The sequence below is a fragment of the Neolamprologus multifasciatus genome, chromosome 19 (genome assembly GCF_963576455.1).
Source record: "Neolamprologus multifasciatus chromosome 19, fNeoMul1.2, whole genome shotgun sequence".
Taxonomy (NCBI): Eukaryota; Metazoa; Chordata; class Actinopteri; order Cichliformes; family Cichlidae; genus Neolamprologus; species Neolamprologus multifasciatus.
The window spans coordinates 3,065,809-3,079,951 of record NC_140457.1 but is presented as its reverse complement, the minus strand read 5'-3'; the positions used below and the strand labels follow the sequence as shown (position 1 = coordinate 3,079,951).

The 14,143-nt window shown below is 41.6% G+C and overlaps 2 protein-coding genes across 3 annotated transcripts in view; one reads left to right on the top strand and one right to left on the bottom strand.

Annotated features, from left to right (window-relative positions):
* Positions 1-5,914, bottom strand: part of LOC146495702 (myotubularin-related protein 9) — a 26,225-nt gene extending 20,311 nt beyond the window's left edge. Inside the window, exon 1 of the mRNA XM_085144460.1 lies at positions 5,249-5,914. The gene's annotated coding sequence lies outside the window, so the exon portion shown is untranslated. The remainder of the gene's footprint in view (positions 1-5,248) is intronic.
* lck (LCK proto-oncogene, Src family tyrosine kinase) overlaps positions 1-14,143 on the top strand; it is a 17,297-nt gene extending 3,154 nt beyond the window's left edge. Inside the window, exons 4-13 of one of the 2 annotated variants that reach the window (XM_085144462.1) lie at positions 231-321; positions 1,976-2,074; positions 2,226-2,329; positions 5,910-6,059; positions 6,155-6,307; positions 8,874-9,053; positions 11,425-11,501; positions 13,103-13,256; positions 13,338-13,469; positions 13,560-14,143. In XM_085144462.1, coding sequence (XP_085000588.1) covers positions 231-321; positions 1,976-2,074; positions 2,226-2,329; positions 5,910-6,059; positions 6,155-6,307; positions 8,874-9,053; positions 11,425-11,501; positions 13,103-13,256; positions 13,338-13,469; positions 13,560-13,756 — 1,337 coding nt within the window. In that variant the 3' untranslated portion in view covers positions 13,757-14,143. Of the gene's footprint in view, positions 1-230; positions 322-1,975; positions 2,075-2,225; positions 2,330-5,909; positions 6,060-6,154; positions 6,308-8,873; positions 9,054-11,424; positions 11,502-13,102; positions 13,470-13,559 lie in introns of both variants that reach the window. The other variant, XM_085144461.1, reaches the window with a different exon arrangement.

The following is a 14,143-nucleotide window of genomic DNA, read 5'->3' as shown; positions in this document are numbered from 1 at the left end:
AATCTTCAATTAGGGTCATTCGCCATCGCCATAGCTCACGCTCACAGGGGATCGTTGGCTTTTTCTGTGTAATGTCGGGTGGTCTTTGCATAACAATGTGCCGCCGTGAAAGGGCCCCACATGTCTTTGTCAGATATGTAAAATGAAATAGATTAAAATAAGCTTGACATAAGCTTTTAAGGTTAATTGTAAGTAAAATTGTATCTAAAACTACAAATTTTGTCTTGCAGTCAACGTCGTGGTGGCCATTTACAGCTACGAGCCCACTCACGACGGCGACCTCGGCTTCGACAAAGGAGACAAACTCAAGATCCTCAACAAGTAATCTGCTTTTAAACACACAGCAATGTCTTGCAACGAAACCAAGAACTAATCTGGTCCATTATCCACTCACCCCGTAAATAGTGCAGCATAAGCTATAAAACCTTAACAGCAGGACATTTAACTGCTGATTGTACAAAGACAACCCAAACTGAGAAACATTGTTTTGTTTTTAACTATATATACACTCATTTTGACTTTAATACCAGAAATATGTTTGAAAAAGTTGGGACTGACACACTTTCCACTGTGTATCGTGACTCTGTGTATGTTAGGAAAACGAGAAAATCAATCGTTGCAGTTTTGAAAGTGAAATCTCTTTTTTGTTTGTTGACTGGAACAGCTGGGGTGATCTTGTTTTTGGAATGGCTGACACATCTGGACCACAAGAAGCCAAGCTGCTGTAATAATAATACAGAGTAGCAGTGTTTTGCTAAAATAAGCAAGAACGTCTGTCACCTGCATTGTTTACTACACCAAAAGATGGCTGTGGTGTTTTTAGATCACGGGTATCGATATTTCAGGTGCTCAGCCTTGCCCTGGTGTTAAATACGAAAGACTCAGATAAAGACTTAAATTAGAAAACATCTGCGTGACGATCGTGTTTAATTAACATTTCTAGCTTCATGTTCCACCAACTGCTTTTTCTCGTATTACACAGTTTTTCCAGTCTCTAACGGCTCTGTCCCCACGTTTGCTTTTAATGTGTTGTTGACGCCAAATTTAAATTGAGCACATTTTTTAGTTTTATCATTTGCTATATTGTCTTTGTACGTTTTCAGTTAAATATTGGGATTAACTTATTTGCAAATGACTTAAATTCAGCTTTTACTCATACTTGCACACAGCTGCGGGTCTGCCGGACCGCCGAGCACCCACTGTAAATACACGCCATATGTTTTAGATATGTTTAGATAGTTATATTTTCAGATGGGAGATGTTGTGACTACATGATCTCACCCAACACTTCCTGTCGCTGTGTGCTGTTGAAAATTGAATAAATGCAAAAAAAAAATGCCCCCAAAAAATTCAGACGTGTGATTTTGCGGGTTTGAAAGAGGAAACACAAACGTTAACAACAAGAGAAAAACATATATATAACAGCAAAGGAAATAAAGCCATATGACATACTGCACTATATATATATATGTAGGTAAATATAACTCATTAGAATATGTATGAAGAAAAGAAAATAATCTTAAAAGTTAATATATTTAAATATAAAAAGCTAGTGTTCTGCATGCACAGTTAATGTAGCGAGATTTAACAGTTTTTTAGTAAAAAAATATGTTTGTGAAATAGAAAACATAACTTCCTGGCACGACTGCTAGCTCATATTGTATTAAAACATGTGACAATCGTTAATGATTTTAGGCAGAACTCCAACGACATAACAAGATGCATTTATGTAGCTCAAGATCTTAAATCTTTAATTTTTAGGGCCGTTTACAATTAAGTCTGTGCTGAGTATCCTTCTTTCCCTTCAGCGTCTTTTACACAGAGCAACACATTTTTCTCCCTCCCAGCGATGCGCTTCGTTTTATTCACGTAAAGACTATTGAGGCCTTTTCGGGGTTGAACTGAACCTGCTTTCTGAAGCTGCGTGACACACATCACGGCTATGATAACTAACTCAGACTCTTCTGACATGCAGGGATGATCCAGAATGGTATCTGGCAGAGTCTCTCACCACAGGCCAGCAGGGCTACATCCCCTACAACTTTGTCGCGTTGTCCACCGTGGAGACCGAACCGTACGTCACACAGGAAGCACGCTGACATGCCTTTCAAAGCCACGTCATTCAACCTCAACACATTTTCATGTCATACAATGCATTATGTGTCCCTGAGGGAAGGGAAGTGGTTAGCTCAAAGTGTGAAGCATATGGTGTGTTTGCGCTGCAGGTGGTTCTTCAGGAACATTTCGAGAAACGAAGCCATGAGGCTGCTCCTCGCTCCTGGGAATACGCAGGGTTCCTTCCTGATTCGAGAGAGCGAGACCGCCAAAGGTAAAATGCTCTACAGAAAACCGACTGCGCAGATCAGCAGTCTGTTTTACTTCACATTGAGATGCACTTAAATGCTATATGTCACATTTTAAACCTTTAATAAATGGAACAAGTGAGATCATGAACAATATGACTGGTTTCCTCAGTAGCAGTCGGTTTGGTTATTACGTGCATTTCCCGTAATCCCACTACCTGTTTCCCAATTTGTCTCATCTGTTTCGTCTCAGTTTTGTCTTCCTGCTTCTTGCTCAAAATAAAAAATATGACTTACACGCTGCATTAATTTCACTGGAAATGAAGCCACGACTGCTAAATGCTCACCACGCTGAAGTGTGCCACGATTCATTATTTTAGCCACTGACACACAGCTCTGTACGGCGGTCTACGCTGTGCTTTTTAACGTCGTCGAATTAATTATAATTGTTAAAGTACTCGACTGTGCCCACGTACAGCGTCAGAACAACGCAGTACAGTGTGATTACCACAGATATTTAACTCTGACTCATAACACACTGGAACACACGGTGACTCACATTTTGTGAGAAAACTGATGTTTCTATGCATTGTAGTAAATGACTATAAAATATAAATTATTACAATCAATCTTTATTTATCCCAAACTCATAGTCCATAAATCTCATGACACATAAAACAATAAAAACCCACCCAAATCATTTTCCAACAAAAAGACGACCCCACCAGCGTCTCTACAGTGTAGGCTGGTTACTGAGGGGTGTTCCCATATGTGCATTAAGCTTTACAAGAAGACCCCAGCCACATAAACCAAAACCTGTCTGAGAATCATTGCCATGCTTTCTTCTTCAGCTTAATCGAGTGATGGTTGCATCATTTAGTTGCTTGTAAATACTATTTTTCTCACACTTTTGAAGCGGTAAATTTTCAGAAATGTAACAGGATTCAAACTCTCACCTTCAGCTGAATAAAACATAAGCTGTGTATAAAAGATGGATGATTGCACAACTATGTTTTTCAGCTTGAAGTTTGGCATTATGGCCTTCACTATTGCGGAGCAATGAGTGATAATACTTGGACCAGATGGTTGAGCGCTAATATGAAAACCACAAGTCGTTACCCAATGAGCATCCTCTCGATAAACCCGCTCTCTGACACTTAGAATGATAAAACTTTACAAAATGGACTTACGGTAACGTTTTACTCAACAAATCGAAAAACTCACCAAAAACCAGCGACTAAACCCATAAAACCACCAGGAAACTGTTAACAGAGACTAGAGCTGGGGCTGCTTCTCACTGAGAAAACTGTAGTCTGTTTGCAAACACCACTATCACCCCATCATGTCGGCCATCTTTGATATAGTCAGTGAGCAGTGTTGGGGAGTAACGGAATACATGTACCGCCGTTACGTATTTAAAATACAAAATATGAGTAACTGTATTCCGTTACAGTTACCGTTTAAAAAGGTGGTATTTAGAATACAGTTACTTTGTTGAAATAAATGGATTACACGGCGGTACTTCCCTGTTTCATGTTGTCGCGGGTCAGGACTGTTTGGGTTTTGTTTGACAGCTACGTTCTGCTGTTCGAGGCGGCAGCGTTACGGTTGCCATGGTTACAGGGTGACGCTCTCTCTGCGTGTTTCCTGGGTGAGAGAGGCCTTTTGTTGTTGTTGTGCTAAGCTAATAGGCAGAATGCTACAGGTATAGCTCTAAAGAATGTAGCATCATAGGCAGTGTTGCCAACTTAGCGACTTTGTCGCTATATTTAGCGAGTTTTCAGACCCCCTAGCGACTTTTTTTCTAAACAAAGTCGCTAAAAAAAGACGTGAAAGCACATATCGCTTTTACTCTCAACAAGCAGCGGGTGCTGTAACGCAGTCAGTTCTTCTTTTACTCTTATGCTGTTTTGTGGATCAGGTTTAAAACTACTTATAAACACACACACACAAAGTAACTCCACCAGAGTACCTATTTCGGGTCACTTTTGCCGGTCCAAGCCCGGGTAAAGGAGCAGGGTTGGAATTGTGACATTACAAAAAACAATAATTGCTAAAAGAAATTTAATTTGTAGTTCTAAATAAATTCTAAATGCATTTAGGACGTTTTTTGCTCACTTTATGTCTCGTCCACGATGTTATTTCTCTCTCCAGCAGCGTAGGTTACAATTACATTAGCATAACCAATTATGCAAATTAGGCGATGACGTCATTTAGCGACTTCTAGCGACTTTTAGGACAACCAATAGCGACTTTCCTTACTGAGGAGTTGGCAACACTGATCATAGGCAGTGTAGTCCGTGCTGCAGGGAGAATGGACTGCTGTACCGTTATGTGTCTGTGAGCGAGGGAGGGAGAAAAAGGAAAAGTACGAGCTGTCATCGAGCAAAAACGGGAGCTGGAAGCATGTAAATATAATAATAACCACTGCAGCCAAGAAGAGAGCCCGACGAGCCCAGTTGTAAGTAAGCTATTAAGACTCGACTGTACACCGTGTTCGTGTTTTCCTCTGAAACAATAAGTTCTGTTGGAGCAGCCTTTCAACACCTCTCTCTGTCTCTGCTAGCAAAGTTGACCCAGACAACAAAGTAAAGCTAGTTTTCAGCTACGAGCCCGACACAGAACCCGACGTATTAGCCAGAGGTCCCTTTACTACGGTTCGGAGCCGCGGACCTTCAGTAACAGTAATAAATCACAGCAATAGTACATTCATGTAGTTGTAAACAGCATGATAATATATTAAGTAATCCAAAGTATTCAGAATTGAGTAACGTAACGGAATACGTTACAGAATACATTTTGGGGCATGTATTCTGTATTCTGTAATGGAATACATTTTAAAAGTAACCTTCCCAACACTGTCAGTGAGTGCTATATTAGCTAGCTTAATTGCCAAGATGTATCCAGATGCACACACAGCTACTCACTGTTAGTAAGTCACTCACCGAAAAACTGGAAGAGTTTGCTGGACGGTCTGTTAACATGGCAGCAAACATGCTCAAAAAGTCCATTTCGGTGACAGGAAGCGGGTGAGGTGACACCTGGAAGACAGCTAGAAGCTACACGTATTATCGACCCGTCACTCAAAACAGCTGAGACCCTAATATCGCCTCATCAAAGCCTTTTCTTAATTTTCAAGCCCCAGAGGTTACCACGTGTGTTCAAGCTATAACAACTCCATGACACCAATATGCTTCCTGTTTAAAGCGTTATGGGAAACAAAGCAAACATTTTTATGTTACATGGGAGTAGATAGAGCATGTATCTCAGGTTTGTCAGGTGGAAAGGACTTTCGATGCTCCTGGTTGGTAAAAATGATCAGATTAGCAACTTTAAGCATTAAAGCTGTCACGATGTTGCAAATCTACGCAGAGCGAATCAGCAACATTATTTCTGCTTCAAAGGCAATTTTAGCATTAAACTTCGTCTATATTATGAGAAAATTAAAAATGTTTAAGTACTAATGTACTGATGTATTAATATTGACATTTCCAATGCATTAGCTACTAATTCCATGCATTGTAGTGGATGATGTATTTTGGAAAGCCTTCAGTGTCTGACAGTGAAAAGCTTAGTTATCATCATGGTTCTAACTTCCTGTTCCAGGATCATACTCGTTATCAGTGAGAGATCTGGACCATAACACAGGTGAAGGAGTGAAGCACTACAGGATCCGCAACATGGACAATGGTGGCTTCTACATCACAGCGAAGATATCCTTCAACTCGCTGAAGGAGCTCGTCCAGCATCACTCACGTGCGTACAGCCTCTTGAGGGGATTATCGATGTTGCTGGTTACTGTGGGGTCTTCATTCCAATCATTTTATACGTTTCTTTTCTTTGTCATCCAGGTGATGCAGACGGGCTGTGCACAAAGCTGGTGAAACCATGTCAGTCGAGGGCGCCGCAGAAGCCCTGGTGGCAGGATGAGTGGGAGATTCCTCGTGAGTCCCTGAAACTGGAACGCAGGCTCGGAGCTGGGCAGTTTGGAGAAGTCTGGATGGGTAAGTGCATTTCCATTTGCATGACTTTTAAAGGTTTGCAGAATTTTGCAGAAAAAGATCATGTGTACAAAGCCCAGTCGCTCAATCTGGTTGTGGCCTTGACTGCGTGGCTGCCAGAAAGTTTTCGCCAGGCTTTTTCTGCAGTGTATGCAGAAGCGTTTCCTCCATGCAGTCTTAATTGTAGGCTTGTTTGAGCTGGTTAACTGAAGAGTGATGGGAGGTATTAACCGTGTTACACAACATCGCTCAAGCAGCATAAATCTGGCTTCCCTGTGAAGGATTAAGGTAAACAAGACTCAAAGTGTTTGGATCACATGGGTATCAGTTGAGCTAATCTGTACCACAACCCCATTATTACTGAATTGCAGGGGCAACTTTCCCTCTATTCCCCATCCTCATTTGCCAGCACCATTTAACATCCCAAACAAACCTCTCTTTAAGAGCTAAACATTACCAACCATGGAACGTCTCCACTCACAGCCACTTTATACTTACAATGTTTGCTCCCATGTAGCCAGAGCTCTGTTTGTTTCTTCATCCTCATCCAAACATCGGCTCAGTGACATTCTTGAATTGTGGGTGCGACTGTCACTGGCTTTGACATGTTTATTCACATGCACATGAAAATAAACGACTACATTTTCTAACGAGATTTCCGTAGTAGATAAAAGGGGCAGAGACATGCTTTGAATAGTAAAAATAATTTGCTCACAGTGTCGCTGCACTTCATGTTTGGTGTGAATTGTTCAGCGCTTTGCGTAACTGAAAGTGAAACTGCTCGGATGTGGCTTTAGTTGGCATGAGGAGGGTGTCAGTGTTCCAGAGCTGGAATGAGAACCTGTTTGCATGAAAGCCATTCAAAAACTGTTGCTCGCCTGGCCCACGTCGAATCGCTCCACTGGTAACAAAAGAGCTGTGTTTAGAGTCGTCAAATCACCAGCCGGCAACTAGACGGGCTTAATTACTCGTGTGGACAGAACAGAACATTCTTAGTTGGAGTAGAGGCGTAGCTTTGTTTGTCAATCAGTTCAGGGTTATAATCTAATATTTGATTGTGGATAAAAGAGTGGAGTCCTGCTGACTTTGCTTTGTTTGACATATTTGGCACGATATGATATAAATCATTCATTACAGGGAAGGAAAAAGACAATAAAATAAAGATAAAACATCTTATTAAAAGACAGCTTTACCAAATGGGATTGGTGCTGTGCGATAATAAATCTTCTGTTGTTACACCCACAATGATTTCATTTTCAGAAGCACTGAGCCTGCAAACATTTTTATACACCGCATTTCTCCATTCAGTTTTAAACGCTCCTCCCCTCACCCTCAACCCCAGACACGGCTGCCCTGAGCCCGGTTCTGTCAGAGGCTTCTTCCTGTTAAAGCTGAGCTTTTCCTTCGAGCCACCAAGTGCTTGCTCATAGGTCATCGGATTCTTGGGTTTTCTCTGTATTATTCTAGGGTCTTTACCTTACACTATATTTTTATTAGTCCTTTATTTATCCAGGTAAAAAATTTCATTGAGATTAAAATCTCATTTCCAAGAGAGACCTGGCATCATGGCAACAAAAGTCACATACCACATAGGTATATAACATTTAAAACAAATACAATATCCCATACCAACATGTGTAAAATATACAATAACAGATCAAATTAAGAGTACATTAAAAACAATCACACTGAGTAAAAGAGCTGTTCTCTCGTTCCTTTAAGACAGACTTAAACTCTCCCAAGGTAACAAAGTCTGATCATTTCAGTTGCTTCTGCAGATTATTCCAGGAAGCAGGGGCAGCGTATTTAAAAGCCTTTTTCCCCCAATTCTGTTCTGATTTTTGGGACAATCAATTGTATGATTTTGTGCGAACGAAGGCTGTATTGGTTGTGGCTTTTACACATATAAACACATAAATAAGATGGAACCAGCCCAAGGAGAGATTTATAGATAAAGATCAACCAATGGGAGAGTCTGCGAATGTGCAAAGATGGACATTTAGCAGCAGCATACAAAGAATAATAAAGTACTGGGTGACTTTTTTCAAGCAGCACTCTAACATGTTAGTCATGGCCGCACACAAAAGTAATGATTTAGCATTCAATGTTATTTAATCAACGGCAAACGTGGAGTCGCCCACTTTATTTTAGCCGTGCTGGTGCACTGCACAGATACTGGACTGGTGGTGGGTAACAGATTAAATATTAAGACACTCAAAACAGACACACCCTTGTAATGTGTAACTCCAAAGGCTAAATGGATGTGTATTTATATAACACTTCTTTTGTCTTTTTCAAACTTCGACCCACAGTCATGCGTTTGCATGTCCTCTTGCCACGATTTAAACAGTGAAAGAGTTAGAAACCTGTTTTTGCACCAGACTATGGGAAGGTTTATTTCATCTCTCAAGTCTGATGGGATTAACTTTCTTTAAATCAGCCTCTAGAGGCCATTCAAACACTTGTTAGCTCAATTTTTTCAGCTCTGACATGCTAAAGTAAAAAGTGCTGAGTGGTAAACACCAGCATGAGTTAACCCTGTGACATCTATATGCCCATGTGTTTTCAGGTGTCTACAACAACGACAGGAAAGTGGCAATCAAGAATCTGAAAATGGGCACTATGTCAGTGGAAGCTTTCTTGGCAGAAGCCAACATGATGAAGAACCTGCAGCATTCTCGCCTCGTCCGCCTCTTCGCGGTGGTTACCCAGGAGCCGATCTACATCGTCACCGAGTACATGGAAAATGGTAGGCAGAAACACAACACGTGTCACGACCTGGAGAATTTTACTAATGAGCTAGTAGCGCCCAACACTCAAGAGGGAATTCCACACGTCAGCTGAAGCATTAAAGGAAAATAAATCAGAGCAGTTCCTATTTGAAGGTAAATTAAAGAGATATGCGTTTGTAATCACACCAGCTTTCCATTCAATTAAGTAATCTAAAATACGTCTAAGCCTGTCAGGGTGAGCTCTGTGCCTGCAGCAAAGACTTTCTGTTGTAAGTTCTCGCGCTGTTATAGACGCTCAGGATTAAACATGTTGATCTCCTATCAGACTTTGGGTGAAAGCACATGCTCGAACAAAAGAGCGAGCAGCCCAACGCGTTTCTTCTTCTCCCTGAGTCATAATGTCGTCATACACCTGCTCCACCTCAGTGAGCCTGTTGAATCAGTAGAATAGGTTTTGATGGTTCATCCACAGCTGCCCTTCTGTTTGTTTGACTTTGATCTTTGATAAGAGATGAAGCTCTGTCATTTTTACATGAATCGAGTCGTGTGAGGAAATCTGAATGAGGCAGCCGCAGTAACTCACGGGCTCTTCCCCTCAAAACTTGCTGCTTTGATGAAGAGGCCAAGCTCTGACAGGCCATTTTCGGCTTCTCCTCGTGGCCTTCGCTGCTGGGTGCTAAAATGTTTCAAAGCAAACATGAACTTTCACTTCTTTGCTGGGCCTCTTCCAGACAGGTTACTGGTGTTTACGCATGGAGGGGAAGTCTCTCCGTCTGAGACGAAGGGTGTTAAATTAGGAGAGGATGAATCACTGTGTTATTGTTCACACAGACCCCTGATGGTGCCTGGCTCTTTTCCAGGGACGCATTTGCACAAACGTCGGCACACTGCACCGCTGCGGCCGTAAACAAACACGCCGCAGCGCTTTGAATAACAGTTTGTTCAGCATCTCGCCACTGTGTCTTCCTCTTTTCCCCCTCTCCTCTTACATAACGTATGAGGAATTGCAGTGAATCACAAATCACGTCAGCAGTTTCAGTACTCTCAATAAAGGTTTACTGCCCACAAATTTATCACTGAGAGGAACAATCGCAAAATGCACAGAGAGATGCTGTCACAAACACAACAACGGGCCTACAGCTGAGATGAATGGCGTGCCTTTGTATAGTCGTCTGTGAGTAGCTTGCAAACCACCAGCGCTGGTTCTACATGAGGCCGTGTCTTTGTCTGGGATCCACATGTTAACGGGACACAATTGTCGCTTCTGTTGTGAAAAGAAAGGACGGCTCTGGAGTTCCCATCTTTTCTGCTTCTCCCTTTTTTTATTACCAGAGACAACAAAGATGGAAAATAACAGGCGTGCCATCCCAGCTTCCCTTTGTGACCTTGACAAAGAGCTTTACCCTGGTTCTCATACTTCAAAAGCTGTCTTCCGGACTTAAGCGGAGGAGTAACTGCCTCTTCTTTCCTGGCACAGTCATTCCTCTGAAACTATTTCCTTTGGTCTGACTTGGTTGGGTGGTGCACAGAGGTATTGTTCTCTGCTAATCAAAGGCAACACAAAGTCAGCTATCAGAAACTTAACTGATGGTCTCTACTTCCTCCAAGTAATATGGTCACTGATTTGAGTTGCTATTCTGGTCCAGCTCGCTGTATTTATGGCTGCGGAGAATCGCGACGGCTTTTTTTGTGGATAAAGGGAAATATCATTAGTCTTGTGGACCGTGCATGGACAGTGTTGCCAACTTAGCGACTTTGGCGCTATATTTAGCAAGTTTTCAGACCCCCTAGCGACTTTTTTTCTACAAAAAGTCGCTAAAAAAAAAGACGTGAAAGCACATATCGCTTTTACTCTCAACAAGCAGCGGGTGCTGTAACGCAGTCAGTTCTTCTTTTACTCTTATGCTGTTTTGTGGATCACAAGGTTTAAAACTACTTATAAACACACACACACAAAGTAACTCCACCAGAGTGCCTATTACGGGTCACTTTTGCCGGTCCAAGCCCAGGTAAAGGAGCAGGGTTGGAATTGTGACATTAAAAAAAACAATAATTGCTAAAAGAAATTTAATTTGTAGTTCTAAATAAACTCTAAATGCATTTAGGACGTTTTTTACTCACTTTGTCTCGTCCACGATGTTATTTCTCTCTCCAACAACATAGATTACAATTACATTAGCATGACCAATTATGCAAATTAGGTGATGACGTCATTTAGCGACTTCTAGCGACTTTTAGGACAACCAATAGCGATTTTCCTTACTGAGGAGTTGGCAACACTGTGCATGGATTCATTTTAGCATTCATTGTTTCCTAATCTTTGTTGCATATGCAACCTGTTATTCTTTTTGAATGAATAAAAAGTTAAGTTGTATATTTTTCTTACAGGTAGCCTGGTGGATTACCTGAAAACAACAGAGGGGAGCAATTTGCCCATGAACGTCCTGATAGAGATGTCATCTCAGGCAAGACATTTATTGTTGAATATATCTGCCCACTTATCTCCATCCTCTCTTCAAGTTATTTACAAGATTTCGTTTTTCACTTCCTATTATGCTAGCACAGCACTTCCACGCAGTAAAGTACCCAGTGTTGAGGCTTAGTTTAATCTGGTGATAATATCAGAACTGTGTGTGTGTGTGTGCGCGCGCAGATGTGAAACCATGTTGATGAATGCAGGCTGGTCTAGACACTGTGGCACATATACCACAGAGGCTTATTACCACCGAACAGGGGGGCTGTTGCCTGAACATTTGATCTTGTATTTTTTTAATCACACATTTGCACAAAGATGCCAACGTAGCTAAAATTTTAAAAGTATGGCCTTTGCCACCGAATACATGTGGCAGTGAAAGTATTATAATAAGCTTAGGTCGAAAACGAAACAGTGTAGTTGAAACTTCTTTCAAGTCACTGCTTCCTTATCTTTCCTGTCTTAATGCAAAGCGAAGCTAAAGCAGCCAACTGCTGACTTCACACTGGCTTCAGCTGCAAAATTTTAAACAGATATTACTATTTGTACCCACTCCCACTTTGTGAAATATAACCTGTCAAAGAAGTTAAATGTGTAGGTTTGGGAATGGAAAACAAAACCACAGGAAGTCTAACCTGACGAGATTCTCGATGTGCAAGAGGCAAATTCTCAGAGCTCGCTGCAGAGGGCTGGAGTTTGTGCACAGCAGTGAACGCATTTTTACAGAATCAACGTTTTCAAGCCAGTTATGCACTGATAAATTTTGTGGTAACTGTAACCACCATGCAGTGGACCGTAGAGACGAATGTGATTTATTGCTGTGGTCACAACCCTACCTTATGTTTAAATCAGTACATGCATGCAGTTAGAGGAATTAGAGATTTTACTCATAATATTTTGAGAGTGGCAACCACAAATCTAAGTGTGGTTTTAAGAACTTTTTAAATGCTTTCCATTATTTCTTTCATGCCACAATCAAATGAATGGAACAAAGGTGTAAAGAGGTTTAAAGAGGTAGAGGTGGAGGTCACGCTGCCGCTTACGTACATCTCAGGTTTCTCCTCGCCTATGTGACACATTCTCACGCCCGAAATATGCACCGCAGCTTCAGAAAAACTAGATAAAACGAGAGAAATGAACAGATCGCCATAAATGTATCAGATAATTTGTGTTTGCGGAGTGGTGAATTCTGTGGAAATCCTTAGCATCAATTTCCTGATTCATCAGAGCGCACTATCAGAGTCCCTTATAGGTCAAATTGAGCTGTGCTGTATATGAATGAGTCACAGACTGCCACTAATAAACTCTCAGTCTGTGGGAAGGCAAAGCCAGGACTGCAGCGTTTTGTTTTGGGAAGCAGAGCTGGTGTTGTGCACCTGGGTGGAGCACAGAGGTGAAAGGGTAGAGAGAACTGACCCGAGGAAGTAGTCAACTCCCTACTTTGGGAATCTGTCTGGTTCATGTGTCTAACACACAAACATTGCACGGTGCTAAAATACACACAGGCCGTACACAGCCATTTATGTTGTGCATGAACACACACACACACACACACACACTCATGCTTCTTTTGTCTTGTGCTGCCCCCTGCAGGTGGCTGACGGCATGGCATTTATTGAGCAGAAAAATTACATTCATCGAGATCTGCGAGCTGCCAATATTCTCGTCTCTCATGAGCTCATCTGCAAGGTTGCCGACTTTGGACTCGCACGACTCATAGAGGACAACGAATACACAGCGAGAGAAGGTAGCAACAGCTTCACCTACATCACGGCATCTCTTCGGCTCTATTTCAGAACATTTCATAGATTCTTGTTTAATCTTCTAGGTGCAAAGTTCCCCATTAAATGGACGGCCCCAGAAGCTATTAATTATGGCACCTTCTCCATAAAATCTGATGTGTGGTCATTTGGGATCCTCCTTACAGAAATAGTGACATATGGACGCATTCCTTACCCTGGTAAATGATCACACTCGTATTACTCATTCTAGCAATAATAATAATTGTAAAAACATTTGATTTCTTATTTGTTTATTTGTTTTTTATCAGGTATGTCCAACCCAGAGGTAATCCAGAACCTGGAGCGGAGCTACAGAATGCCACAGCCTGACAACTGCTCCGATGCTCTTTATAGCATCATGTGTCACTGCTGGAAGGAGAATCCGGAGGAGAGACCTACGTTTGAGTACCTGAGGAGTGTTCTGGAGGATTTCTTCACATCCACAGAGAGGCAATACCAGGAATAGCTAGGAATAGACACATACAATAAACAGATTCAAACTAAGGCCCAGCCTGTGACAGTGGATGCTGGATTTAGATTTTTTTCTTTAGAAGAATGCATGCCTTTCGACTGATAGCAGACATTTTTCAAGTTTCTGCATCAAATATATTCTGACGTGACCACTTAGATATGATACTATTACCTGTGGAACTATGAATATGAACCAGAAACAGCTGGATCAGAGCCAGCAGCAGAGGGGAGAGTGATCGCCAAGCTGCTTGAATTAACTGGGGACTGACTGATGTAGCTGGATAAGCAGCTGCTCTCCTGGTGCTTGTTGTTAACGTGTAAATACTGTTCACTGCTTCAGCTGTGTTTTACCTCTTCTGTTTAATAAATGTTTTTGGAAGTG